At 47.6% G+C, this 27,795-nt stretch overlaps 1 protein-coding gene across 3 annotated transcripts in view; it reads left to right on the forward strand.

Moving 5' to 3' along the window:
- Positions 1-27,795, forward strand: part of PPP6R2 (protein phosphatase 6 regulatory subunit 2) — a 108,028-nt gene that overhangs the window by 26,109 nt on the left and 54,124 nt on the right. For all 3 annotated transcript variants that reach the window (XM_063323791.1, XM_063323790.1, XM_063323792.1), the window contains 2 exons: positions 3,218-3,350; positions 21,049-21,294. In XM_063323791.1, coding sequence (XP_063179861.1) covers positions 21,068-21,294 — 227 coding nt within the window. In that variant the 5' untranslated portion in view covers positions 3,218-3,350; positions 21,049-21,067. The remainder of the gene's footprint in view (positions 1-3,217; positions 3,351-21,048; positions 21,295-27,795) is intronic.

Here is a 27,795-nt window from a genome sequence, read left to right on the forward strand (position 1 = left end):
TGCGTCGGGGTGGCGGTGACTTGCAGGTCGGTGGTGGTCGGGATGTCCCTCGGGGGCTCCTGGGAGCAGTGCTGTGGGATTCCTGCCCCGGGGCTCGCTGCCCACAGCTGAGGATGCGGAGGAGCATGGGGGTGACCAGCGCTCCTCAGGCTGGATCTCTTTGTGATGTGCAGCACGTGGGAAAACCTTCCCTTTGTGGAATGCAAAGCTGATGTAAAAGAACAAGACAAGTTCTCCCAACTCCAAACCCTGCTGTGGACCCCTCTGCCCCCAGTCAGCCGCTCGAGGACAGCCCCGAGCAGATGGTTTGTTCTGGGCATCGTGGGGTTTATATTTGTTCCTCCAAAGCCTTCCCGTCTGCGGCTTTGAGCTCTCCAAAGCTTTGGTATCCATTTAAACCAGAGAGCTGTGGAATTTTACAAAACTCTTAGCCTTTGTGGCACAGCAGTGAATTCTGCTGATTGTCATTCAAAATAATCAGTTTCCCATTGATTGGTTTTAGGCACGTTGCCTGACCAGTGAGCACTTCGCTGCGAACTTAATCCGGGATGTGTGTGCTGGAGGTGGGAAGACAGGTGTAGCACAGCAGCGTCTACGAACATGGGATTTCCAAAGAATCAAAAATGCACTGTTGGAATAAGGAAGGTAGTGGGCTCAGGTTTAACCCAATCTAAAGTTGTATCAAACTGAAAAGCTGTATCTTGTTGCTGGGTCACTGACCTGTATTTCGGTGTTTCTGAGCGGTGATGTGGTTTTCCCAAAGACGAGAGCTCCTATGGCACTGCTACAGCTGGGACTGGTTCTGCTCTTCTGAAGCCACAGGTGCTTAATTATTTCATCGTGGAGCCCGGCCAGGCTGCTGTCTCCGTACAGGTGCTTTCAAAAGGAATTTGCTGATAGCTGTCCATCCACCTTGCTGCTGCTGTGTCTGTGCTGCGGGGAATCACGGCATACTCCCTTTGGAGTATACTTTAAAATTCGTAGCCTAAGTTAGGTTACGTTTCCTCTAAAATGTGTGAGTGTAGGGGAGCATGTTTGGTCTGCTGGGTTTACTCTCTCTACCCTATTCCAGGAAATCACTGGAGATAGTAGTTGTTCTGCTGAGGTGGATGATTTCTCCTGTTAGAAATGGGACACTTCGCTTTTGACAACATAGAAACCCCTGCGTGGTTTGACTTCAAAACTGAACTTCTGTATGGATGTACTGTGGTACGTTTTTGCCCATGCCTGTGTATGTAGCTGGTTGACACACAGTGAGTTCAGCAAAAAATGTCAAATCACTAGGAGAAAAGGCAGAAAATAGAAACACTTATTTACTTTAACTACTTTATCATGCTTTGTTTCAAATTGGTTGCCAGATAAAATAAAGTGCATGTCTCAGAAGAGAGTAAGGCTGAAATCTCAGCAGTATGTGTTCAGAGTGGAAGTAATTAATTAACCACATCATCCAAATCCATGTTTCAACTGTGGAAATACAGCAGATCCAGTTGTCTTACCACGCTTATTTGGAAATTCATTCGGTAACTGTTTCAATTAAAAAATAATTGAGGAAATTGAAGAAAAACTGAGGTGAATACAGGATAAAGAGCGAAGGCAGATCTAGCTGAGGCTGATGGCCGTCAGCTGTGTGGCTGTGGTGGTGAGGGCTGTGGGGCACGCGTAGGCTCCGCACAGGAGCCCTCGGCAGTCGTCGTGCCCGCCGCCGTCAGGCGGGTTACGGAGAGGTGCGACGCTGCGCCTGGGCGAGCCCAAGGGGCTGCTCTGTGTGCAGTAACACGTTGGGGCTGAGGTAACGCTACCCGCAGTGAAGGATGGGTTATCCTGACCACAAGCACAACAAACAAAAGTGTCAGAATGGTGCAGATGGTTTGAATTTCCATAATAAAGTAGCTTCTAAGTGATAACTGCCCTGTGCCAAACTCCAAGTCATTATTCAGAGCTGTTCTGTGCACCCTTTGCTTTTAAGTAAATGCACCAGATATTCACATCTGTGAGTTGATTTCCAAAAGAGAGTTTGACTTTTAAAGGGATATGTAGAATCAAAAAACGTAGCTTTTGGTCAAGCTCTGTCTCACAGAATTCTTCCTGTATTCCGAATACACCTGAGGTGTACCATCATTCCTCTGGAAAACAGTTCAGTCTGTTTTCAGAGCAGCACTTTAATTGTTGGGCCCTGGGTTGTGATTTTAAATCTATCACCGTTTTATGTTCAGTTTGTCATTTGTAATGTTTAAAAGACTCTGTAGGACAAAGGCTGGGGGAAAAGAAGGCATCAAATTTACAGACCTTAAATATGCACAATAAAATCATGTACACTGTCCGTTCAAATCAATTACTTCAGTTTTGGGTGAATGTTGTACTTCCAATGAGTAGTTACTGATAAGAAGGTGAGAAAATGATATTGTTCTTTCTGTTGGTGCTCTGTGTGACGCTGCCGTGCCTCCGCTGGCTCTGAGGTTTGCGAGGCTGTTCGGGTGTATGGAGGGTTTGCCCCGGTGATGAGTGTACTCCCTGTGTTGGGATGGTGTGGGAACAGACTCATAGGATGGCTTGGCTTGGAAGGGACCTTTAAGGTCATCGGGTCCAACCATCAACCTCACACTGCCGAAACCCATCACTAAACCATATCACTGAACATTACTCTCCACGTAGGGCCTGGTTGCTGTTATTTGCTGTTTGGTCCAAAAGGAATACCTGGATTCGGGGAGGCTTGGCTCAAGCCCAGCTCCGTCCGACCTGAGCCCAGCTCCGCTCTCATGCCTCCTTTCACCTCCTGCAAGTGCAGGGAGCTCTCCCGGATGCCTCACGGCCCCAGACCGAATGTGAAATATGTGTGTTGTTGCTGCAATTATTCTTGGAACAAGTGAAAATGACCCTTAAGTTTCCTTGGCAACCTATAACTTTCTTTTGAAGCGATACCGAGAAAACGAGCATGTCCTTGACTGAGGTACAAGCCTCCAGCCGTGTCCGGGGCCATGGCGGGGAGGGGGCTGTTGACCCCCCTGCGGTCCCCGCTCGGTGCGAGGGCTCAGGTTTGCACTGGGGGGAACTGGAGGGTCTGACACGGTGGTGGCTTTGCAAAGCCTGTGTCTCACCTACAGCCTGGCTCCAATTTTTCTTTGGGCCTAAAGGTAATCTGGAATTTTGTTAGGAAAAAAAGTAATCTTTGGCCCTCGGTTACCTTTGGTTAATAGTGACTTCTAAAAATATTTTCCAGGATAAGAAGCTTGAGAAAGAATTCACACTGGATGAAAATAATTTTCTGAAGCTGGGCATATTCCAGGAACTGTAACCCAAATGTTTCTCTGTCTGTGGAGAAGATTTCACGTTTGAAATAACTTCTACTGAAGGTATGCACATCTATCTTTCTTTTTTTTAAGCTCGGTAGTGACAGCGTGCTTTATAATGCTATATTATTTGTTCTGGTGGTTGCTAGTGAGGTAGTTTTTGATATTTAATACCTGGAGTCATTTGGGAGGAAACCGTAGTGTCCCTGGGACAGTCCTGCTGTGATGGGTCTGAGCTGGTTCCGTAGAGCAGAGGAGCTCGGTTCCTCTGTGCTGTTGAGTCTGCAGCCGAGCCATGGTTTGTGGGTCAGGTCACTCCCTACAACCAGGTTTAACTGGTAAGTGCCTCTCAAAACTTCAGCTCTCATTTAATGTATGTAATTGACAGGAAGAAGGCGGAACTTCTTTTTTTCTTTCTGGTGGCTATCTATTTCTGGGAACTGCTTGTGGCTGTTCCAAGAAGTAGCGATATGGAAATGACACGCGGTGTGTTCTGTCATTGGGGCAGTGAAAGTGAATAGCCTGTGATTACTCACTGGTCTTCGTAAGGTGAGAAATTGGAAGTGTCCGAGAAAGTTCTCAAGCAGGCAGTTTAAAGCAAGCAAGAGGAACTGCCCTCTCATGCAGCGTGTAATTGCGTTGGGGTTTCACTGCCTGAGGATTACTGGAGATGGCCCGGCTGCCTGCGGGAGCACTGCCATCCCTCCCAGTGCCGCCAGCGGGGCTGGCTCGCTCTGTCGTTTTCCTATTGGCAAGTCAGCTAGGAAACGCTTTCTTAATGCTCCAAAGGCAAGAGATTTTACGTTAAGCACGGTCTGCCAGGGGCAATACGTTATCAATTAAAGGCATTCTCGAAGATCCTAAAAGAATGCAGGAGATCCTAAATTTTCTTGCAGAAAAGTGCAGATTTTAGGTGAGCCGTAAGTAGAGGTGCTGCTGATGGAGCTGACGATAGTTACGTTGCATGTCAGACCTGACGGCTTGAAACTGGTGAAAATTGTTCTGGAAGCCATCTAGGAAGCAAAGCACCTGGGTGGTATCCAGGCGTTTGTAGTCATCTATGCCAGTGAAATGGAAAATAGTAGCTGGAAATAGAAAATAGTAGCTGGAAATAACAGTGTAGCCCAGTCTGAGAAATGACAGTCATCCTTGGGGTGCAGCTGGGTCAGGACCCTCCGATACCGGCTCTTGCTAAGGGTGTGCTTGGGGAGGTTCGGAGCAGTGTGGGTGTAGGGTAGGCACTCCCGCCGCGGGAGTCACCAGGGTTAGTGACTTCTCTGAAACGGCACTGTCCTTTATAAAGCTGAGTTTTATGAACTGGTGTAACCAGCTGGGTTTTTGGGCTCAGTTGAGCTTTTGGACCCTGTAACCGTCTGCGGCAGTACGCTCCACGGGGCTTCTTCCCATGCAGAACATAATTAGTGTTTCATTCTGCCTGGTTTTGAGTTGGCCGCTTGATAACTTTGTGAGGTGTCCTCCCCCTTGGTTTATAGGGAGCTGTAAATAGCTGCCTATTCACCTCCTTAATACCATTCATGCTTTTCTCTGTATCTGTTGTTTTTCTGAGCTGTAGCCATGTATCAAGTCAAGCTTAGTGCATCTTCCATTAGAAGCTGTGCTGTGTCTCGTTCCGCTCGGTCTCTTCTAGAAGCCAATCAGACCAGCTGCACTTGTTCGAGCTCTGCTGTCTCTCCTGAGAAAAGTGAACCAGACCCGCGCTCGAGATGTGAACGCGCGATAGTCAAATGATGTCATGCCTTCTGGTTACTTCTTCTTTCTCCTAATAACTGTGGACATTACTCTTACCTCTTTGGCTATTGCTCTGTGTTGAGCTCCTTCAACAGTGGCTCCAAGATGGTTTCCAAATGGCCGTAACAAACAGGATCTGTTTGATTTGTGTGTTAAAATGTCACCTTTCTTCAGAGGGGTGGCCGTGCGTGACAATAGGGCTGCTTGGTGCTCTGTCCTGGCTGTGGCACTTGGGTCAGGCAAACCCCTGCGGAAGGAGGGGGGATGGCTCCTGCCTGGGATCCTCCAAGCACACTGGGGGCAAGAAGTTCCCAGAAGGTGGGATGGGGCAGCAGAAGAGTGTGAGCGTGTGAAAGTGCAGCAGGACAGAAGCTCGCGGCGCAGGAGAGTGTGGGATACATCGTGGGATACGTCTCAGATGGACGAGGGGCAGAGGGACAGCCTGGCTTCAGAACGGGTGGAGGATGAGAGACTCCCTGAGGATCCGAGGACACTGCGGGCGTTGGCTGGTCCCAGGAAGCTCCCGAGTTTGCCTGAACGGAGCCCAGCAGCCAGGATTTGCCAGCTCAGACAAAATGGTCAGCGCAAATTGTTTATCCCCCGCTTGTCCTCCTTTCAAGAAGACAAATTTTCCTGCAGTGATGAAGCTGCTGCTCAGATACCTGCTGGTGATGTTTATAAACCCTGCTAGTATTTATTTTGCTAGCCTGGCCATAATAAAGATCTGGGCGTTTCTGCCTGAAGGTGCTGGATGGCCACAGATCCCTGATCAGAGGGATCTCAGCGGATAACTTAGCCGTCATCGTTCGGTGCTGGGATTTCTCCCATGATTAGTTCTGTGCTTTTGTCAGCGCTGAGATAAATCTGCAGTTTCATTGTCTGGCTGATTACTAACATGAAATCGTTGTGCAGCTGTTTGTGTCGGCTTTGGTAGGTTTAAGCTGAATAATTTTTCTGTGACTAGTAAATGTTTCTACCTTGCTATTCGTCTTTCTCCTGAAATCGCTTACAAATCCATTGGGCAGCACTGGTTCTTTTGGGACCCTACTTGCCGCCTCTTTCTATTTTTTTTTTATTTGCTTTTGATTTATTTCTTTTATTTTAACCAGCTGCTGATTCACAAAAGAAAGCTAGCTTTTCTTTAAAGCTGTTTGGAGAAGCCCATGGAAAGTATTTCTGTGGGAGTTCAGATGAACCGTCGATCGCACTGTCCTTGTCCATCTGCATGTTTTTGTTGTAGGTTTTATAAATTTTTAACAGTTTGCTTAAAAAGCTAGTCTTAGGCTTGAAGTTCACTAAGTTAAATAAAGTGATGCTTTACTCCCTGCAATTCGTTGTTCGGTAGCTGCGTTTTAAAGGTGCAGAGCTCTCGGGTGAGCGCCGGCTGCTCCTGGGGGTCTGGTCCCAGCCGACGCGCAGGTGTGTTCGAAACCTCGCTCAGATGCTGCAATTGGAGAGAATTATTTGCATTTTTTTTTCTTTTGCTCTGTGTGGCAATGCTTAAAGTTATTTATGATTATAGAGGAAATAAAGGAAATTCTGTATTAAAACTTAGCCAAAAAAAAAATCATAAAATAACCTTAAAATACACATCAGGCATCCGTACCTGTCAAGACTGAAGAGAGGGACTGAGTTAGATGTGGCCGAGGAACACTCTTCAGCTGTGACAGGGCCGACGAAGTTAGGTTTTCCTTTGTATTTTTATAACAGAAAGGATGTTACAGGAAAGTCAGAAGTATTCAAAAATAGGTTTTTATGAAACAAGTAGGATAATGTACTTCTCTCCGCTTTTCCATGTGTTTCCACTTAGTAACTAAGTGGAAAATGTTAAATGTTTTATTTTATCAGGAATGGGTTTAAATAGGCTTAAATAAAAAAATCCGTAAATCTTGGTAATTTCCTCCCAGTTTCCAGCAGGACTTGCCTGTGGTGATTGCTGGCCCTCCATGTCCATTTTTACTGGCCTTGGAGTACTGAGAGCATTCTGAAAGGTTGGAAAATGCCGTGGGTGTGTTGTGTGTGTGCCTGTATTCGGTAAGGCTCGGGGTAGCCTTTGGTAACTACGGGACTGACTGCAGTAATAATCCTGGACAAAACACAGAATTCAGAAATGAAGAGTAAGAAAAAGCCTCACCCAGCGTTTTAGGGGAAGTAGGAGGTGCAGTGTATTTTTTTATGGCGGCCAACGCAGCGTTGCACGGTGCTGTACGTTTTGTGATACACGGCAATACGGGTCTTTCAGTTGGTGAATTTTAATCACCTGCTGTTCCTGCAGACTCCCCCTCGCCTTTTCTAGAAAAGGTAGAAGTGCCGCTACCAAAGTTAATGGTACTCGGGTGAAGGCTCTGAAACACACGTTTCCCCCTCAAAAATGTTAACGAAAATAAAATCCAGGCCACAGAGTGGAAATCACTGATAAGTGGAAGAATGAATGAAGTGAGACAGAAGGGGTGAAACAGTCATTATGGGCCCCACGGAGGAGAAGGGAGACTTTTGACATTCTACTTGTATAAGGAATAAGGCAAAAAGTAGTCATTACTTTGAAACATACATAGTAAGATGAATATTATTTTTTTTTAATGATTTTTAAACCTCTCCCCCAGAATCTGTGAGCAGCCAGGGATTGCTCTGTGTGTTCCTCTGCTTCTTGACTGAAGCTCTGCATACCTTCTGAATATTAAAAAATTCCTGCAGTGCATTGTTGGCAAATAGCAGGTGTTTGAATGACAGTTTAATTCCACATGTATCAAATTTAGAAATGCTTCCCTTAAAGCAGTTAATCTTCAAAAGTGGCAGCATATAGTTAGAGAAAACTTGTTTACTTAAATCTTTATGGGTTTCCCTTTAATGAGATACTGCAGTTCAGAAAGAATATGAGCGGCTTCAAAGGGCTTTGAGATGTCCGCCTGAAAAACCAAAAGGTATTTCTAGTTTATTGTTGACCTAAGGTGAAGTAGTGAGACCCGAGATACGACAGACATCAGGAGAAAGGTACTTTGGTAGCTACGTGCTTGGGCCTCACCGGGATTAAACCTGAATGTCCCAGTGCTTTAGTTTGAATACATACAGTTAATTAATTGTAATAATAGAATGGAAAGGCTGTGATATTAAACTTAGAGTCATAGAATGGGTTGGGTGGGAAGGGACCTTTAAAGGCCACCCAGTGCCACCCCCTGCCCTGGGCAGGGACACCTCCCACCAGCCCAGGTTGCTCCAAGCCCCGTCCAACCTGGCCTTGAACCCCTCCAGGGATGGGGCAGCCACAGCTTCTCTGGGCACCCTGGCCCAGGGGCTCACCCCCCTCACAGCAAAGGATTTCTTCCCAATATCTCATCCCAATCTCCCTTCTTCCAGTGGAAAACCCTTCCCCCTCGTCCCGTGGCTCCCCTCCCTGAGCCAGAGTCCCTCCCCAGCTTTCCTGGAGCCCCTTTAGGGACTGGCAGGGGCTCCAAGGTCTCCCCGGCGCCTTCTCTTCTCCAGGCTGAACCCCCCCAGCTCTCTCAGCCTGTCCCCACAGCAGAGGGGCTCCAGCCCTCCCAGCATCTCCGGGGCCTCCTCTGGCCCCGCTCCAACAGCTCCGTGTCTCTCCTGTGCTGAGGCCCCCGCGCTGGAGGCAGCACTGCAGGGGGGTCTCCCCGAGCGGAGCAGTGGGGCAGAATCCCCCCCTCGCCCCCCTGCCCACGCTGCTGGGGATGCAGCCCAGGAACTTGTTTGGAAAAAATGCAGGAAATATTTCATCTCCCAGTTCCTATGCAGAATTCCAAGACTGACACCCTGCCTTCTCCGAGCCGGGTGTGTGTATGCCTTGTCCCCAGTGCTGGGGGGCTTGGAGGGCGCTGGGGACAGCAAACGTCTTTCCCTGTGATGCCTGTACAGGTCACCGCTCCGACAGACTGGGTTTGAAGGTGAGTTTACAAAGAGCTGCAACAATTAATCCACTGACCGTTTGAAAATATCAAACAAGGAGCACCTTTTGGAACTTGTCTATGTCTTTTTTCTCCTCTTCCCCATCCGTTTAGTCACTTTTTTTCTCTTTTTTTGTACTACGGAGAGCAAGGATGGTCACTCCTCCCCGCATGTCCGGAAGGCACCTGCCTTCCTTAAAAGCTGTTCATTACCGTATGTGAATCAATCTATCTTCTGCACAAAACGTTTTGAGCCTGACACGTTTCTTGCTGTGAATTGTAATATGAAATTTTTCCTTTTTTTGTTTTGGTGGGGTGATTTGTTGGAGCTGCCTGCTGGCGGCAACCTTCAGTGAAGCGGCTCGTTGCTCCGGCCTGACAGAGCACACCTAGCTTTCTAAAAGTCTTATTTTTGCAGCTCCAAGCAAGAACAGAAGTAATCTAACAAATCAGGGGACTAAATTGTGTGTCTTACTTTGAGATGGAAGGTGGATCTCTCGTCACAGGAGAGCAGAGCCCGTGGGAGGCTGTAGGGCTGTCCTGCCCCACGATGGGGCTGGCAGAGACGCGTGCTCCTGCCCGGCCGGGCTCCCAGGCCCTCCTCTGGCGCCGTAACTGCCTTCCAACAACGGCGTTTTAGTATTTTGTGGTGTTACAGGGTTAAAGATGCGGAGGACAGCAAAAGTGCAACTTATAGAATCACAGAACTGCCCAGGTTGGAAGAGACCTTTCAGATCGTCGAGTCCAACCATCAGCCTGACTCTGACAAAAGCCAGCAGTGACCCGTGTCCCTCAGCACCGCGTCTGCCCGGCTCCTAAATCCCTCCAGAGATGGTGCCTCCACCCCTTCCCTGGGCAGCCTGTTCAAGCCTTAATAACCCTTTCAGTGTAAACATCTTTCCCAATATCCATCCTAAACCTCCCCTGGCACAACCTGAGGCCGTTTCCTCTTGTCCCACCGCCTGTTCCTTGGGAGAAGAGCCCGACCCCCCCCGGCTGCCCCCTCCTTTCAGGGAGCTGCAGAGAGCGAGAAGGTCTTGTGCATTAAGACTGAAAATGCACCTGGGTCGTTTTGGGTGTAAATCACAACATGATCGTAAGGAAGCTGTTGGGTAAACTGGTTGCCCAGATAAAATTACCTGCAACTGGGTACAGGTTGTGCCGCTGGGATTGAGTTAACGGCTTGAAAATAAGCAACTTGTGTCTTTTATTTTACATCTATAAAACACCTGAATCAAGTGCCAAGTGTGAACAACAGTGGTTATTTGATGTACTTTGGAGACAATTGGGAAGGGTCAGGTCAGTATTAGCTATTATGTTATTTACTGTGTTACAGGTCCGTACCAGTAATTGCTGATTAAAGCACTTGGGAAATTGAAGGCCTCCAGTCCCTTGCAAAGGGAATGACCGGCGTGTCTGGCCCATTGGGGGACGGAATTGTGGGTGGCCCCTGCCAGCTCCGTCCCCGTTCCCTGGTCTGCATGTCCCTGCCGATGGCTGATGCCCGCAGGCCGGTCTCTGCCAGCTGTGGGCAGTGCGGGCGTCCTGCTGCCTTCCCCCTGCCGAGGAGAACTTCCAGACGGGACAAACCTCATTATAGCAGTTATAACGAGTACACTTAATTTTTTCCCCCAGATCTAAGAGCTAGAAACAGCTTTAAAAGAAAAATAGCAAGAGTTATCTCGAGCAGCAAGAATGTGAACCGTGACCCTGCCGTGTTTATCCTCATGTTCTCATATTCTGATTTAGCTCTTTTTTTTTTTTTTCACTTGTTGTTTAAGGAAGGAAAGTGAAACTCGAGGAGCTGTGTGACAGGGATTGTTTTGAATATCTGCAGGGCTGTAAGCAGCCTCTTGGTGTCTCAAATGAACTCTGCCTCGGCTACAAATAAAGGCAGGCTGGCGGTGGGGGATAACAGCTCGGTGAAGAAATACCCGGTTATGGAAAGCTTATTTTAAGCTGTTCGCAGCTGTTAATCTCCCCAGCATCCTCGCGCGGCTCAGGACTTCCCCAGTTTTACAAAACTGGAAACTTAAATATGGGGGGAATAAGTGAACCGTGGCAGGAACGAGCTTTTTGTGGTATGAGGTTAGGTGAAAGAATGACAGTTGAACAGTTGGAGATGGTTAGTAAAATGAGAAAATTCAAATTCATTGTGAACGATAGTTAGTTATTTATGGTGCAAAAAGCACTTATGTTTCTATTCTCGAGTTTATCCAAGGAATTTATCTGTCATCTTTAAGAAAAAGTTACCACTTTTACCAAATGCATGTTTTTGTTTGCACTGTTTTGTTTTTAAATAAGTTTTAAATAAGTAAAGATACTGAGTATTTCACTGTAGAGATCAGATTTAAACAAAGCCTGAGACTTACCTCTAACTTCTTATATATAGAAAAAACCCTACATTCACAATTTCGTAGTTCCTAAAAATCATCTTACAGAGCAGCTTTCTCATAGTTCATCTATGCATACAGCTTGAAGTTTTTAACATATCTTACTCCTTAACTTGTACCATCCTCCTGTACTTGTGAAACAATTTTAACTTAAAGCAATGATTTTAATGTACACAATGTGATCACTGTAGACAGAAAACTATTTGTGTACTGCACTCTGGCCTTGTGATGAACATTGCCTTTATACTTCAGCTTTACGCCCTCCTTCTGCTTTTCATAGATCATTATTTTTTTCTAATTGTCGGGTGTTGCTCGAGCAGTTTGCGTTCTGTTCCACGCCTGAGATGGTACGGGGAAAGGGAGCGCGAGGCAGTTGTATTTTACAGCTCCGCACGGGCGGGAGGAGGAATGATACTCGGTGAACTCAAAACAGCTGGTTTAAAAAGTACTTTTCCAAACCATTCGAAACTTCGGTATGGCTTAAGGTCAGAGAACACTCTCAATCGCAAGCCCCAATGTGTTTAAAAAGGTGAGGCTCACTCTTGCCTTGCTGTCCCGTGCCTCGGGGGCTGCTCTCCCGAGGGCTGACACGGAGCATCGCTCCCTCTGGGCATGAGGCACCTCAGCGCTACGTGAGGCCTTTCCTGAGGCACTGCTGTGCTTTTTCTGAGAAGATCCAAGAAATAAAGAAATCCTGACCAAAGAAGCTGCGGTATGTCAAGAAAATCATAAAAGCCTCTTCATATACAGAAGGGGAGATCGTCATCAGCCAGAAGCTGATGTTGGAAGCGGAGATGTGGGTTTTCCTTGGCTTCTTGCCTCCCGAGTTAATAAACTCTTCCCTTGCCGTTTCAGCCCTGGATGGAGGGCAGGAGAAGACACAAGTGCGTGCAGTGTGCCTGGGAACCGAAGCCCCCCTTTCCGGGGTAAGGTGAGGCAGAGTAGCGGTAGCCTCACAGTAGGGTAAGAAGCACTTCGCAAGAGGATATTTGGGGAGCTCTGACAGCGCTTGAAGGTACTTTCAGCACTGAAGACGCATTCTTGAAGCAGTATCAAGAGTTAAATCAGAAATCCACCCCAAACTTTTACGTAATGCCAACTTGTGGGAAAAAATGGGCGTTCTTCATTTGACAAACCTTTCCCTCTTACTGAACTTCAGGATGGAACACTCGTTCAAAATGAGAACTGCTGTACTGCTAATAATGCCAGAAGAGGCTGTTTCATCGTCTAGACCTAAGGAGAAGCAGTTTGTTGAAATGTAACAGTTGGAAGGATTTTGTTCCTATTAGCGATACTTACACAAACCAGTTCCTGGCTGTGTTCTCCTCCCTTTAGCCCTCAGGGTTAGGCTGCTGCTCCGGACACTCCTGCGTTTGGCCTTGCTGCTTATTCTTGTATCTCTGGAGCTCCCAGCACGTTGGAGTCTCGTTGTAGTATACTCTGAGGCTTCTCTGGACGTAGAATAAATGCCCCGAAATACTGAGAAGGCTGAATGAAGGGCAGTGCTATCTGGTACGTGGCCATAGGTGAGTTGGTATATGTTTGTATAGCAGACTGTTATAAACCTCAGAGAAACGTTTCTCCATAGCGCTTTCTGATGTGACTCGGTGTTCGGTCTCTGTCTCCTGACTTTTCTGGCTTTCATGGAAAGCATCGCTCAGACCTTGCTCGAGACGTGAAGCCCGAGTCTTCTTCACTTAGAGATGAAGGTCAAATAGTTCAGCAGTTGCAGTCGAAGAGCGAGAGGAGTAGGACGGCCTGATGGTGACAGAGACTCAGTATCTGATGTTGACAGAGCAATTGTTCTGTTCCTGTCTGTTTTGTCAACTACCGCTTGTGCCAGGCAGGTGCGTGGGAGGTCAGGGATTATCAGGGAAAGAGGAAAGAGAAACCACACAACTCTATGGATAAGGCGATATTACTTTTCTGAACAGGAATGTCAATAACAGGTCTTGTTCCAATCTGCTAGAGCTGTGGAGCAAGCCTTCCCTTGAGTGGGGACCTACCCAAAGGTTAATCAATTTTGAGTCCTCTTAGCAGACTTTAATGCTGCTTAATTGTTTTGTATGTGGATAACTGAAAGTATGCGTGAGATGATAATGCATCAGTAAGGCATAACAAGGCCAAGAGTCAAAGTTGCAGATAAAAGTGTGTTTTCTTTGGAGGAGAGAGACATTCTTCAGCCTTTCTGCAGATGTGCATCTCAAACTAAGTGCACCTGGCTAAACTGGTCTCAGTTTTCGAGCTCCACAAGGTGCTAAAAGGTACTGCAGAAGCCTGGGGAAAATGCTGAAATAGCTGCGGGGGACGGGTAGGTGTGCCCCCCTCGCCCCCCTCCTTTGTAGGGTTCCCTCCGCTTTGCTGCCGTACAGAGCTGGGTGGCTTGGCTGTGGTGGCTCATTGGGTGTTGAACATGGTCGTGATACCCTTGTTGGTAGGTTTTTGGGTATACCGAGAAGCCGTTGAGGCCCTGCTATTCTGAGGATTGGGACCTCCTCAGCAGGAACAGAGGAATGAACGCAGAAAGCAGTTTACACTTAGAGGGTATAAACGTTTAAAGTTGGCAGTTGGCATCTGCTTCTTTGTGGTCTTTTGTCCTGGAAATCTGCAGTTATTTTTACTTTTTGCCATCAGATGCCTAAGATGCTCCTGATTTGATTTAATTTCCTGGGTTTTTTCTTTATTGGGGTATGTAATGCCACAAATTGCTGGAGAAAGTAGGATACTCTTTCATATTCCTGTTTCTTCGTCTGTCACTTCTGCTGTACAGTTAAACGTGCATTGTTTATTATTTATTAGTGACTTCTAGTGTTTAATATTTTAGTATTTAGAAGTTCCTGAAGTTTAAATAGGTGTCTTAAAGACAGCGTAAGCAGGAAACGGTGTAGAATCTTTGTAAGTTGTGTATCACAAGAAGAAATTGTATTTACTGTGTATTAGGCTCAGAATAGTCAGCAGCTCTCCCGCTGGTTTTGGTTTCTCTTAGCCCATTTCCTCTTTTTCAGTAAGCGTTTTTTCTTATCAGCATTTTGGAAGGAGGTGAAGTGTACTTTTTGAGTTACAGGCAGAAGATGGATTTATATCCGAATGCCAAGAGAAAGGGTTTGCTCATTCCAGGCTCCACAGGGCGATACCATCGTTTCAGGAGGTGGATTACCCTGGTTTCGGTTTCCTGTGGTGGGTCCCGTTAGATGAACTGCTCTTTGGTGATTAATGCTGTTTCACGGCAGCTCAGGTCCTTCACGGGGAGATCTCATTTCTTACAAGTGCTTCTCTTCAAGCTCTTCAGAGCTCGTAGAGAACAAGTACCTTGTTAGTTATGATGGCTTACCTGCAGTGAAGCAGATTAAAGAAAAAACAATTTAGCTAATCATTGCAGAACGGGGTGCTTACTTTTCTAGACTATCAGTGGTTTTTTAAGTAATCATGAACATTTTTTATTACGTTATAGATATACTAGTTTGTTTCGTGATACAACTCAAAATGGAGCATTCGTAGGGGTGTCCCTTTCATCATGTGGAACTTTTTCCTGGTCTTGCCCTGTATTTTCCAGATGTTTTCATGTTCTTCAGTAGTTACATTGCGTATTGCAGAAGACTGCATGTGCTTCGTGCAAAAATACGCATACTGCAATCAGCACGTGTGTTACACACAGGCGTGTGCGTAGGTGTTCCTGTCCTGCTGCTTCCACAAATGGGATAGTGTGGTTTCTCCAAGAGCTCCGCTTTTCTGTCGTGTTGGTGCTGCCTGGGTATGGGTAATGCCGTGCCGTTGCCCCCACCGTCAACTGCAAGCATCCAGGTGTCGGATATGGTTGTGTTTGCGTGGAAAGTTCCTCTGGACCATCCAAGTCTGCAAAGTCTCAATAAATTGTCAAGGGATGTGAAGAACAGTAAGAAGGGCTTCTACAGGTACCTCGGCCAGAAAAGGAAGATTAAAGAAAATCCACGGCTGCCCCTCCCAGTAAATAAGACAGGAAAACTGGTGACAACTGACATGGAGAAGGCTGGGGTACTCAAGATACTCAACAATTTCTCTGTCTCAGTTTTCAATGGTAATCACTCTTCCCACATCTCTCAAGCCCCTGAACCTCAAGGATGTCCCTCCCGTTGTAAGGGAAGATCAGATTCAAGGCCATCTGAGGAACAACATACATAAGTCTGTGGGACCCAGCAAGCTCCATCCCAGAGTCCCGAGGGAACTGGCTGATGCAGTTGCCAAGCCACTCTCTGTCCTATTTGAAAAGTTGTGGTGGTGAGGTGAAGTCCCCAGTGACTGGAAAAAGGGAAACACCACGTAAAAAGGAGGACCCTGGGAACTACCGACCAGTCACCCTCGCCTCCGTGTCTGGTAAGATCATGGAGCAGATTCTCCTGGAGGATGTTGAAACACGTGGAAGACAGGGAGGCGATTAGAGACAGCCAGCATAGCTTCACCAAGGGCAAATGATGCCTGACTAATCTAGCAGCTTTCTACAATGAAGTGACTGCATCAGTGGACAAGGGAAGAGCTACAAATGTCAACTACCTGGACTTCTGTAAGGCCTTTGATATGGTCCCACACAACATTCTGGCCGCTAAATTGGAGAGAGATGGGTTTGATGGATGGACTGTTGGGTAAGAAATTTGCTGGATGGTCGCGTCCAAAGAGTTACAGTCAGTGACTCTGTGTCCAAGTGGCAACCTGTAATGACTGGTGTCCCTCAAGGGTCTGTACTGGGACCAGTACTATTTAATATCTTCATCAACAATAGTGCGATTGAGTGCACCCTCATCACGTTTGCAGATAACACCAAGCTGAGTGGTGCAGTTTATCCCTTAAGGGAAGGGATGGCATCCAGAGGGACCCCAACAGGCTGGAGAAGTGGGTCCCTGTGACCCCCATGGGGTCCAAGCAGGCCCAGTGCAGGGTCCTGCCCCTGGGTGGGGGCAGCCCCCGGTGCCAGCCCGGGCTGGGGATGGAGGGATGGAGAGCAGCCCTGAGAGAAGGGCTTGGGGGGGGCTGGGGTGGGGAAAGCCAGCCATGAGCTGGCAGCCCAGAAACCCCCCTGTAGTGACAGGACATGGGGCGGTGGTTTTAAGCTGAAAGAGGGCAGGTTTAGATTGGACAGAAGGAAGAAATTCTTTCCGGTGAGGAAAGGGACACTGGCCCAGGTTGCCCAGAGAAGCTGTGGATGCCCCATCCCTGGAAACATTCCAGGCCGGGTTGGACGGGGCTCTGAGTAACCTGGTCTCGTGGAAGATGTTGCTGCCCGTGGCAGGGGTTGGAGTAGATGGTCTTTAGAGGTCCCTTCCAACCCCAACCAGTCTGTGACTGTGTAGCGCAAGGAGCTGCGTGTTCAGAGGTTGCCGTACCTCTCTGCTCCCAGAGGCACCGTTTTCAGACCCCATGGACAGTGTTACAGGAGTGTATTGTCTCGCTTGTGGCCTCCCAGGACACTTCACCTGGCTCCTGTAGGTCGTGACTCATTCCGCTGGTCTACAGCGGTGTCTGTGTCTCTTTGGGGGTTTTTTGTGTGTGGTACCATTCCACTTTCAAGCTTGCAGAGGAGTCCTGTGGGTTACAGAACCTCGTTTGATTGCCTGGACACCTGCTTTGGCCTAACTCTCTGGTGTTTCAGTATTCCATGAAAGATCATTTCCCGGTCTCACTCGCTGCATGGACTGAGTAGCCCGTAAGAGCACTGGAGCTAAAAGCTTTTTTTGGCTGGGGTGAGGGCAAAGGAGAGGAGTCTCGCGTTGGTGCTTGTGCTTTGGGCAACAAGGTGGGAGAGTCACTGCTATGGGGCAGCCTCCCTTACCAGTCCTGGGACACTGGGAACTCCATGGGTGTCTTCCAGAGGGCTGGGAGAGGCCAAACACCTCAGGAGCCCTCCTCAGCCTTTGTTTGAAGGAGGTTGGGAAGGGGATCTGCCGGCTCTGTGCTGGGAAAAGGGCCGGCTTGCCTTCCGAAGGACAGCTTACCAGTGTGGCTCCTCTAGAGCAGACAGCTTTTCCTATAGATATATAAAAACTTCTGAAAAACTGTATAATTGACACATTTGTAATGGGTTTGAATTTGAAAAGTGAGATCTCTGTGTGTCGCACATGTATATGTATGGAATACGTACCTATTTGGGCTAACTGGGCACCCAAACATTCTTCACTTAAAGCCTTTTGTGCCAGCTTTTCACTCGGTGAATTTATAACGAAGCACAGTTAGTTAAAAATATCTGAAGAACAGTTTGTAACGAACACACTATACAGCCAAACAGCATTACTGTCACAGAAATGTCACGTAGGTTGAAAATTCAGATGTCTGTTCCTAACTCAGAAATTCAGTTCCTTGAGAGCATTTTCAGCAGCTGAGTGGCGGATGCAGAAGCTCTTGCTGGGTGCTGCAATGCTAAAAGTTAACTTTTTTTTTAAAAAAAATCAATATACTGTTGATTTAAACAGCTGAAATTAGAAACTGCGTCTCTCTCTGCCATATTTTGTGCTGTTTGGAGGGGGACGGACGAGTTGCCCAAAGACTAGGATCAACCAGAACTGCCCAGCCTGGGGCTTGGGAGGGTGGTTGGGAATTGGCGGTGGGTGGGCCGGGGGGGGCTGGCTGAGCTGCTGGTTTGGGCAGTTTCCCCACACTTTCCCCCCAGTGACTGGGCTTGGGTTGTGACGAGTAAAGCCTGGAGCATTGATACTCATCGGTGGCTTCACAGGAAACATGAAGCTGTAGCTTTGGGAGTTTGTAGGTTTGTACGAGAGGCTGGAGGTTTGGGAGCGCGTAGCTCCCGCGTTCCCCTTCGGCATCTGCTCTAGCGCCACTGGACCTTCACACGGGGCTTCATCGTAGCAGCAGCGGTGTCACGAAAGACAAACTCGCAAAGGTTTTCTTGATTTCTTCTAAATCTCTGAAGTAAAGGCATTAAAAGAAAGATGCGTGGAAAAAGGTCTCTGAAATAGAGAGATAGAGAATAGACAAATTGTGAAGCCCTGAGTGGAGCTCCGGGGAGTTCGTTATCAAACATCCCGGGTAACAGAGCTCGTCCAAGGGAAAGGACAGCCTTCAGTTCGTAGGATAATCCTTTTCCTTTTAGAGATCCTTAGACACAAACACGCACGTGTGGAGAATCTTTGAACTGAGGTAGAGCAGAAAATGCATGTCAGTGACTCAACTGGTAAAAATAAATAAAACCTTCATGTTTCTTTTAACGTGTTTCATTTAGCTCCTGTAAGCCCTTCGGTTGGAGGTTCAGTGTGAAAGACCCAAATACTTAAACAAGTAATGAAAAAATTGGGGTCTTTACAAAGCCTTTTAAATTGCCCAGGTGTGGTAACAGGAAAGCAGTGCCCCCCTTCTTCAGTAAACCCTCCTGGAGGGAAAAAGTGGTGTCGTCTTTTTGTTATTTAAAAAGGATAATTTCAAAATTCTGACTTAGATACAGTTATGCAAGCAGTGGAACTGCCAAAAGATCAGGCGTGGTAACATTTTTGGATGCTGGAAAAAGCAAATTGAATGGTTGGAGCAAGTGTTCCTGCTGCTGCGGAAATAGTAATGTGGGTTAGGTTAAAAAAAGCGTTGCGATGCTGTTGTGTAAAATCACAGGCTTATGTACAAATAATCTGGGAATGCAGCACACGGACATCTCTCATCCACTTTACTTCATTTTTAGCGCTTTTTGAAGTACCAGCGTCTGATGCTGAGGCACTGGAGTTATCTTGTGCTCTCTGAAAGATACTGGAAGTGTAACTGGGGAGGAATGAAGCTTACTCCTTATTTGCTCCCTGTAGGGAACAGTGAAAGATACAACAATAAAAAATGAAATGAAAATCGGTAGTTTAAATTGTGCCAGACTAATCTGAGCTCTTTCTTTGGCAGCTGATACTCTAACTAAGAGAAATTCAGCAAATCTTGTTTCTTTGTGGAGATCATTAAGGCGTTTGGTGCGACAGCTGGAGCAGGGCTTGTGGCTCGCTGGGGAATCGCGGTGGATTCGCCTGGTCCCGAGGTGGGATGGTGAAGGGCAGAATGGTAAGAGGAAATATTAGGCAGGAGGAAGACCAGTGGGAGAGTTTCTTAGGGATGATCTGAACGCTGTCTTGTTTGGATATAATTAATGACCGTTCTAAAAGTTGAGGCGTATTGGGGAAGGTAACTGGAAAAACGTAATTAATAGAGCTCACATGGAGAAAAATCAGGAAAACAAAAAGGAAAGAAAGCGTTAGGGGTAGGAGTGGGATGAAAGTGAGTAACACAAAGTGCAGTGCCGCACAGTGAGCGAAGTGTTTGAAGGGGAGCGTTCTTATGAACATACACGTCAGTAGTAAAACCTCATCTGAAACCCAGCGCGTGGTTCCGGTCACACCGGGGGTCCTGCGAAGCGCAGCAGATATGGGCGGGGGGTCCCCGCGCTCTGCTGGGAGACTGGGGGGGTGAAACCGCAGCTGGGGCAGGGCCGGATCACTGGGGACGGAGCTGACTTAGGCTGGGTTTGTGGGACTAGTCGGTCTTTATTAGTTTTAATAGTCATGTTTTGTTGCATGCGGTATCTCAGTTTACCACTTTTGCGGAGAACTGCGTGAAAATCTTCTGTATTTAGTTGGGATGATGTAAAATGTCCACGTGAAACGTGCCGCGAGGGAAGGGGGTGGTGGGGGGGGTGAGGAGGGTTTCCTTTCAGCAAGTATTTATGAGGACTTGAGATCCGATGTGTAGGAAAGGGAAGCCGTTCCTTCAGTTTCTATTTCTAGAATTGATTTATAGTCTCCTTTTGCCCGTTCCTGTTATTGGTAAACAAAATCTACTCTTCTGCCCCACAAACACCACTCAGTTTTATACTTTTATGGTGTCTATGAGATGAATAGCATATTCCAGTGTTCCACAAGCTTTATGTTTATTAGCAATTCAGCTCTAAGTTTGCTGCTGCTGTTATCGCCCGCAGTGTCCAGTAGGTTGTGGGTTTTTTGCAGTTTCCAATTACGGTCTGTCTCTTGCTGTTACGTATACATTGGAGGCCTTTCTTCCTCTTCCATACATCATTGATTGTTGCAATTATGGTTGATGAGCATGACTCTGGTCATACAAAAAAACCCCAAACCCTTCAATGCAAACTGCTCGTGGGGCAGTAGCGTGGCTTCCCTGCCCGTGGCCAGCCTTGGCTCTAATCCAGCCACGCGTTTCTCGCTATGAACATAACCTTTGATTTTACTTTAAAGGTACCTGCAGTTACAGTTAGTTCATGCGTGTATTGTGCCCATGATCGATATCACAGAATCATAGAAGAGCCCGGGTTGGAAGGGACCTTTCAGATCATCGAGTCCAACCATCAACCTCACGCTGACAGAAACCACCACTGACCCATATCTCTAAGTACCGCGTCTGCCCGGCTTTGAAATCCCTCCAGGGATGGCGACTCCACCACTGCCCTGGGCAGCCTGGTCCAAGGCCTGACAACCCTTTCAGTGTAAAAATGTTTCCTAATATCCATCCTAAACCTCCCCTGGTGCAACTTGAGGCCGTTTCCTCTTGTCCCATCGCCTGTTCCTTGGGAGAAGAGATCGCTGTTATCTAAGTTGTGTTAGTTTTCTGTTGTGAAAAATTAATTAATTTTGTTTACAGAATTCAACTGATTTTTACAAGCTGGCTAGCACCTATATTAAGGTATTCTGCCCAGAATTACAAAGGAGGAATAATTAGCAAAGGTGGAAGATTAACTCCTATTCTTTTGCTTTACAGCTAGTTGTGTCCCATCAACATGTTCTGGAAGTTTGATTTGAACACAACATCACACGTGGACAAGCTGCTGGATAAAGAAGATGTGACACTTCACGAGCTGATGGATGAAGATGACATCTTACAGGAGTGCAAGGCGCAGAACCGCAAGCTGCTGGACTTCCTCTGCCAGCAGCACTGCATGGAGGAGCTGGTCAACCTCATCACACATGAGCCCCCGGTGGATATGGATGAGAAGGTCCGCTTCAAGTAGGTATTCGTTTTCTGTCCTCCACGGAGAAAACCCAGTGAGGGAGCTTGGTGTTGGGAATGCTCTGGTGCGAGACGGGTGTCACCTTCTCAGTCTCGGGAAAAAGGCTTTCGAGTTCCGTGAAATATTTCACAGCCTCTTGTTATTTGTAGTGAATTTTCAGAAGCTTGTTTCTTTATTTTTAATGGTTTGACATTGAGTTTGTCTGGAGAAAAACCGTCTTGCTCTTTGTTCAAGACTTTGCAAGCAAAACAATCAGGATCTCAGAAGTAGCGTTAGTGTGGTTTTAGCAAAACTGCCAGCCAAGAGCATTCTGCTCGGAGTGATCCGTATCTGAGCTTGACTGGTTTTCAGTAGCCAAGCCCACAAAAGAAAGTGAGCTGTACAGTGCATAAAAGATGTGATATTCTCCCTGTGCTGCCTCTGCAAAACCTGCAGGTTTCAGGGTCCGTACAGCTGGGGAGAGGCCGGACGCCGTAAAGAGCCTCTTTCTTATGGGGGCGAACTCTAGATGGGTTTGGTTCTCACAGCAAGTTGGGGTTATACATTTTTAACTAAATGTATACTTGAAAATATTTACATTTTGGATTTGGGAAGTTTGTTTTTCTTTGTTAAGTTTATGTAAAAATAAAAGCTTGCTCTATGTATAAATAAATAAATAAAAAAGGGCAAGTTCATCAGTGTGGGAATGGATCAGTGTTGGTTATTGCTCTTGTTGCTTGAAAACCACCGAAGAAATGGTATATTATTGCTGAGGTTTATTCTTAGGTGAGGTAGTTGATCAGCTGGGTTTAGGTGACTATTTCCAGGAATGCCAAGAAATGCGTTCTGTAGTAACTTGGAACATTATATGGCTGCTTCTGCAAGGCATCTGCTCTAAAAGGCAAATTAGCAGAAGGAACCAGGGGGGTTAGTTTTACACTCTTGTCCTACAAATGCAGGTTTTGTACAGGTTCTGCTAGGGCAGGGAGGTGACGTGCAACAGTCCTGGGACTTCTTGCCTTTCCCATCTCCTGTCAGAACGACCGCCTTTCCGCGGGGTGATGGCTCTGTGCTCCTGCAGCCCTTTACCCAAGCTCCGAGCCAAGCTCACCCCCACGTGTCTGACTGGGGAAGGTGGGCGATACTTTCCTTAGTGCTGGGAGTTGATGGGCAGAGGAGATGCTGGACATGCAAGACTTGTGGTCCTTTGCTGGAATCTGCGTGTATTTTGCTGGAGGAGAGGACGAGGGATTCCAGTACCGTGCCACTACTAATGGTACGTTGTCCATGCCACTGCAGAGCACTGCTTCAGTTAACCAGGCCGTATTTTTAAGTGCTTTCTGAGATTTTTGTCTGCTGTTGGAAGATGGTTTATGTCTCTGGTCCTGTGTGCCTGTGGAAGTGGAGACCTTTTCCTGTTGTAACCAAACAGACTGAGGAAGGGTAGGGACAAATAAAAACTTCTCAACAAGCAAAATCCTTAATGCAAACCAAAACGAAGAGGGAAGCTCGGTGTGAGAGTGTTTACTCCCAAGTGCTCTTGAACTTCATGTGCCATGAAGGCAGCATGTGATGTAGGCAGCTGAAGGCCAGGCCAGGGCACAGACAAAGGTAGATGTTGGTGGGAAGAGGTCAGCCTCCAGCATTGCGGTCCCCTTGCTGGAAGAAGGTAGATTTAGATTAGAGAGAAAGAAGAAATTGTTTGCTGTGAGGGGGGTGAGCCCCTGGGCCAGGTTGCCCAGAGAAGCTGTGGCTGCCCCATCCCTGGAGGGGTTCAAGGCCAGGTTGGACGGGGCTCGGAGCAACATGGGCTGGTGGGAGGTGTCCCTGCCCAGGGCAGGGGGTGGACTAGGTGGGCCTTAAGGTCCCTTCCAGTCCAAAGCATTCCACGATTCTAAGTCTTGTGTTGGGAAGGCCAGAAGAGAGCAGTCTCATTCACCAGTCTTTTCATCGGATGATGCCATTGTATCTTCTTCCTCTTCTCCGAGTGGTCCGCTGGAGAAGTGGGTGCAGTGGTGGGAGTGTGGTTACACACCAAGAGAGAAGCGAGTCTGATGGCAAGGAGAACTGCGTAGTGACCTGCTTCCTGGGACAACTAGAGCTGAGCTTTATAAGTGTTTTTCTGGAAATGCTTCCAGTACCATGGGTAGCCCAGGCAGAGAAGCATTTCCAAAGCACGCTGGGGCACTGGAGAGGGGAGAGAGGGCTTAAGCTTATGAGGGACTGGGGGAAGCCTTTGGAATAAATAAAGACTAATCAGGAAGAATGGACTCTGTCTAAATCCAAATGGAATCCAATTTTTGGCTCTTCAGAAAAGGTTATGAAAGATTTTAAACTGGAACAGGGGAGAAACTTGATAGGTTTGGAAGGACGTGCAGCTCCAAGTGATGCGTGCTGTGGAAATGGAATCATCAGAATACTTTATTCTTGAAACGTTGGTGGGATGGAAGTTCATAAAGTTCAGAAGGGAAACTGCGAAGAGGAAAACTCAGCAGTAAATCCCCGTCTCAGCGTAGCGTGTGAAACTCAGCAACCAGACGAACACCTGTAGCGATCGGAGGAGTGTATAAACTGTTTGAATTGTGATGTCTATTTATAATGAGCTTGCTGACATACTGGGGTGTCTCATAAACCTGTTGGGACCGTGTGGGGTTGAATGCAGCGCAGGGCAGAGCCTGGTGGCGCAGGAGTGGGCTGGGGGGACAGAGCACGGTGTCCCTGAGGTACCATGGCTGGTGCAGGGGACCCGTGTGGCGGGGCTGCAGGGGACCCGTGTGGCGGGGCTGCAGGGGACCCGTGTGGCGGGGCTGCAGGGGACCCGTGTGGCGGGGCTGCAGGGGACCCGTGTGGCGGGGCTGCGGTGCTCGATGGAAAGGGAGAAGTATTAGATCTGACCCTGGGAGACTCGGGGACTGTAAAAGCTGCAGGAGCAGAACGTGCTGTAACAATGCGGGGTCTCATTATCCCCCCGTCGACAGCATCTACATCCCAGGGAGGCACGCTGCATGGATTTTTAGGAGCCGTGAATGCCTTTCGCATGGAGCAATGAGCCAGAAAAAGGAGAAATAACTCTTCATATACCCTTGGGGGCTCTAAGAAACGTAACTGTTGTAAAATCACTTTGTAATAGTAACCATAATGTACTCAGATTTAACATCCTCGTAGGAGCAGAAAAGACATAAACAGCATTATCGTGGGCCTGGGGTTTGTTTTTCTAACTTTTAGGAATGGAGCTACATAAATATGAGGTGGCTGGTTAGGAAGTAAACGGGTCTGTGAAAGGGTAAAAAGCTCACAGCTGGCCTGGAAACGTTTTAGTGGCTTGTGGTAAATGCAGAGCTTGTGTTACCAAGATTTTAAAAAATTCTGATGTAGAGAACGGGCTTGGTTAAAAACAAATAACCCGTTGGAGGTAAAAGTACCTCCTCACCAAAGGGAAGTCGTGTCCAGATATGGAAAAAGGATACTGTGGCTAGGTAATCTGTGAGACTGGATGAGGGGATTTTGAGAAGCAGTTTGCCAAAGGCAAGCACCCTAACACTCTAAACCCATGAAAATAAGGAAGCCTCTCCGAGAATGTGTAGGGTGGGTGGGTGATCCAAGTGTGAAAAGGAAGATAGGACCATAGCGGAAAATCTAATTAAACCGTCCGTGTTGGTGCTGACTTCAGAGACTTCCCAGGAGATTCCCAAGTGGCGTCTCTCTTTACAGGGGAATAGTCTGAAGAACTGTCTCAAATTGGAGCGTCTGCGGAACAAAATCAGTAGAACAGTTGTTTGGAGCGGCTGGTCTTCACCCGAGTGATTTAGAGGAGCTCAAATATGAACTTGCTCACCTGGCCAACCTGAAAGCCAGTGGGATGGAAGTGTCAGATAGGGCACCAGCTCTTAAGAAGGGTCTGTGAGCCAGTAAATCTGGCTTCTGCACTGTGCACGCCAAAAGTCTCATGGTCTAGTGCTGTGATTCACAGGCAGGTCTCCAGATGCAGCTCTCGGCCATCCACGGTCCTGCCTTTGTGGCGGGACGACAGGCGTCAGGTCAGGAGCTGGGTTTGATGGAGTCAGTGAAACACACGGATAATGTTGATACAGCCCTGAAAAGATAAAGACCCTTATCAAAGACTGTTGAAAAGAAGCTGTCGTGGGATAACAGGGAAGTGTTCTGTCATCAATTAATCACTGTTTAAAGAAAAGAACTACAGATGAGGGAAGAACGGCCGGTTCCAGCTTTCTGGTTTTGCACTGCTGAGTCCTGTGCTGTTTGGTATAGTCACGCATGAAATAAAAGGGGAATTACAAACGTAGAAAGTTGCTAATGCAAAATTACTTTGGTTAGTTGAAAGGCAGAGAGACCTTGTGATGTTACGTGGCCAGGCAGCACTCGAGTGAATACAGTCAGTGCTGATGGCCCAAGTTACACGTGCGCATTGACGGGCTTCAAATGAGCTTTTACGTGCCGGGGAAGGCGCTGGAGCCCTGGCGGGCAGCACGCTGGAAACACTCAGTGAACAGGGGAGGCGTGCGTCCGCGGCTGAGAGCACAAGGCTCTACAGGCAGCGGTTCAGCGTAGGTACTGGGGAAGCTATTGCTGCCCTTTAACACTTGTCTTCACACCTTCAGGACAAGAAGTATTTTCCTCGTTAAGAACCAAATGGAACTGTGAGGAGTACAGTAAGACTTAAATTGTGAAGGTCGAGGTGTGTAATTTCTTCCCAAATAAAAATTCTATTCAATGAATATAACAGAACCAACCCAGTGCCGATGATTAAGGTAAAGGTGGGCACAGTGTGATGCCCCTGAGAGCACAACAACTGAATGGAAGCTCCGACTGGAGCTGGGAATGGGAGAGAGCCAAGGGCCAGCAGAGCATCCTGCTGGTTAAGCCACGGCTCTGGGATGGAAGCCACGTGCCCGTAACTCCCAGTATAGCCAAGGCAAACCCCTGGGAAGGACGGGCAGGTGGAGAGAGCTGTGGGTCTCTCTCAGCAGAGGTGCACGTGCCAACAACAGCCCCTGGGATCAACCCAACAAGTGTCCTTTCCCGTGTCTGGTCCTCACAATGGTCCTGGCAGTTTCTTTATGCAATGGCATGTTCTGCTGGAGACGTGAGCATACTGTGAATTCACACAGTGACGCCATATTTTTCCCTTTGTATGATTCCCAGCAATCCACGTGTCCATATTCTCACCCCAAGAACAGCTGAAATTTCCCAAGACCTACAGTAATTCCCCAATTCCTCCCTGACAGGGAAGGTGGGAGACCAAAGCTCAGAGCAGAGGGTCCCAGTTCAAATTTGGGAGGGGCTGTTACAATTTCCCCTTGATTTTTCTGTTAATGAGGTTCACAGCAGAAATCTGACTAATTTTGGCTAAGGGAGGGGAAAAAAACCCAGCAGGTGAGTGCTGCAACCCGGACTCTGTTACATGCTGACCTGTCCTACGGCAAAGGTGGCAGCCATGTGGGAGGCACCCAGTCACCTCCGCCGCGCTCCGCTGCCCCCGTTTTTCCTTTGAGATTAAGGCAAGAAAAAATTCTTGCTGTGTCTCGAAATACTGTTTCAGCTTAACCGTCTTACCAAAGTGAAGGTGTTCCCTTTGCGGCGTAGAAACAGTCGCGTTTTTGCAGGGGTGTTTTGTATTGATCTTGGCGGTAGACCTTGCATAGTTACTAAAAGTGGGAAATCTGTTGGGTTTGTGTCTCATGGAATGGCACAATTTTTATTTGGAAGGTGAAAGCACTACTTAACATATGTACGTTTGTAGCAAGGTCGTACCGTAGGCTTTTTTTAATGTTAATTGAACTGGCCAGTTTTTAAGTACAAAGCATATTTTCTTTCTGCTTTTGAAAAAAACCCAAGGTAACTACCTCTGCTTACAGACAGAAAGCAGTCAAATGGTAAAGAGTGGCTTTTATTTTTAATCTGTATCGCTTGATAATGGATCAAAACTGCCTTAGGAGTCATGGATAGGAGCTGGCGCTCCGTGGGAAGCTGGGTGTTGAGCATCGCTGCTTTGTGCTCGGGGCTGCCCGACCAGCCGAGTGCGCCCCGGCGGGCTTTAAACAATTAGCGGGGTAAGAGTCAGTCATGGTTTAGAAGTAAAGTCCAGCTGCCTTTTGGCTCTGGGATCATATATATCACTGAAACTGTGAAAATAGTGCTGAAGTTCAGCGCTAGGTTGGATTTCACAGCGCTAACGAACTGCTGTTTCTCGTTACAGTAACCTCTGGGTGATGGTGGCGAGGCCTTTGTCGAAGGAGTTCTCTTAAGCCCTTTTTATCCATGGACAGTAGCTACAATATGGAATTAAGACACTGATCTAACAACGAAACGCTGAAATCGCGTTTTAAAAAACTAAAGACTGGCCAGATGAATGTCGGTGTGGCAGCGTGCGTGGGCGACAGCCCCCCGTGCCCTGCTCAGCCCCCCTGCGGCGTGGGTGACGGAGGGGGGCAGTCGGGGCAGGGGCGCGGAGTGGAGCCGGGACCCGTCTGCGACCTCAGCCCGAGGAAACGTAGTCC

Source organism: Chroicocephalus ridibundus, chromosome 1, assembly GCF_963924245.1.
Source record: "Chroicocephalus ridibundus chromosome 1, bChrRid1.1, whole genome shotgun sequence".
Lineage (NCBI taxonomy): Eukaryota > Metazoa > Chordata > Aves > Charadriiformes > Laridae > Chroicocephalus > Chroicocephalus ridibundus.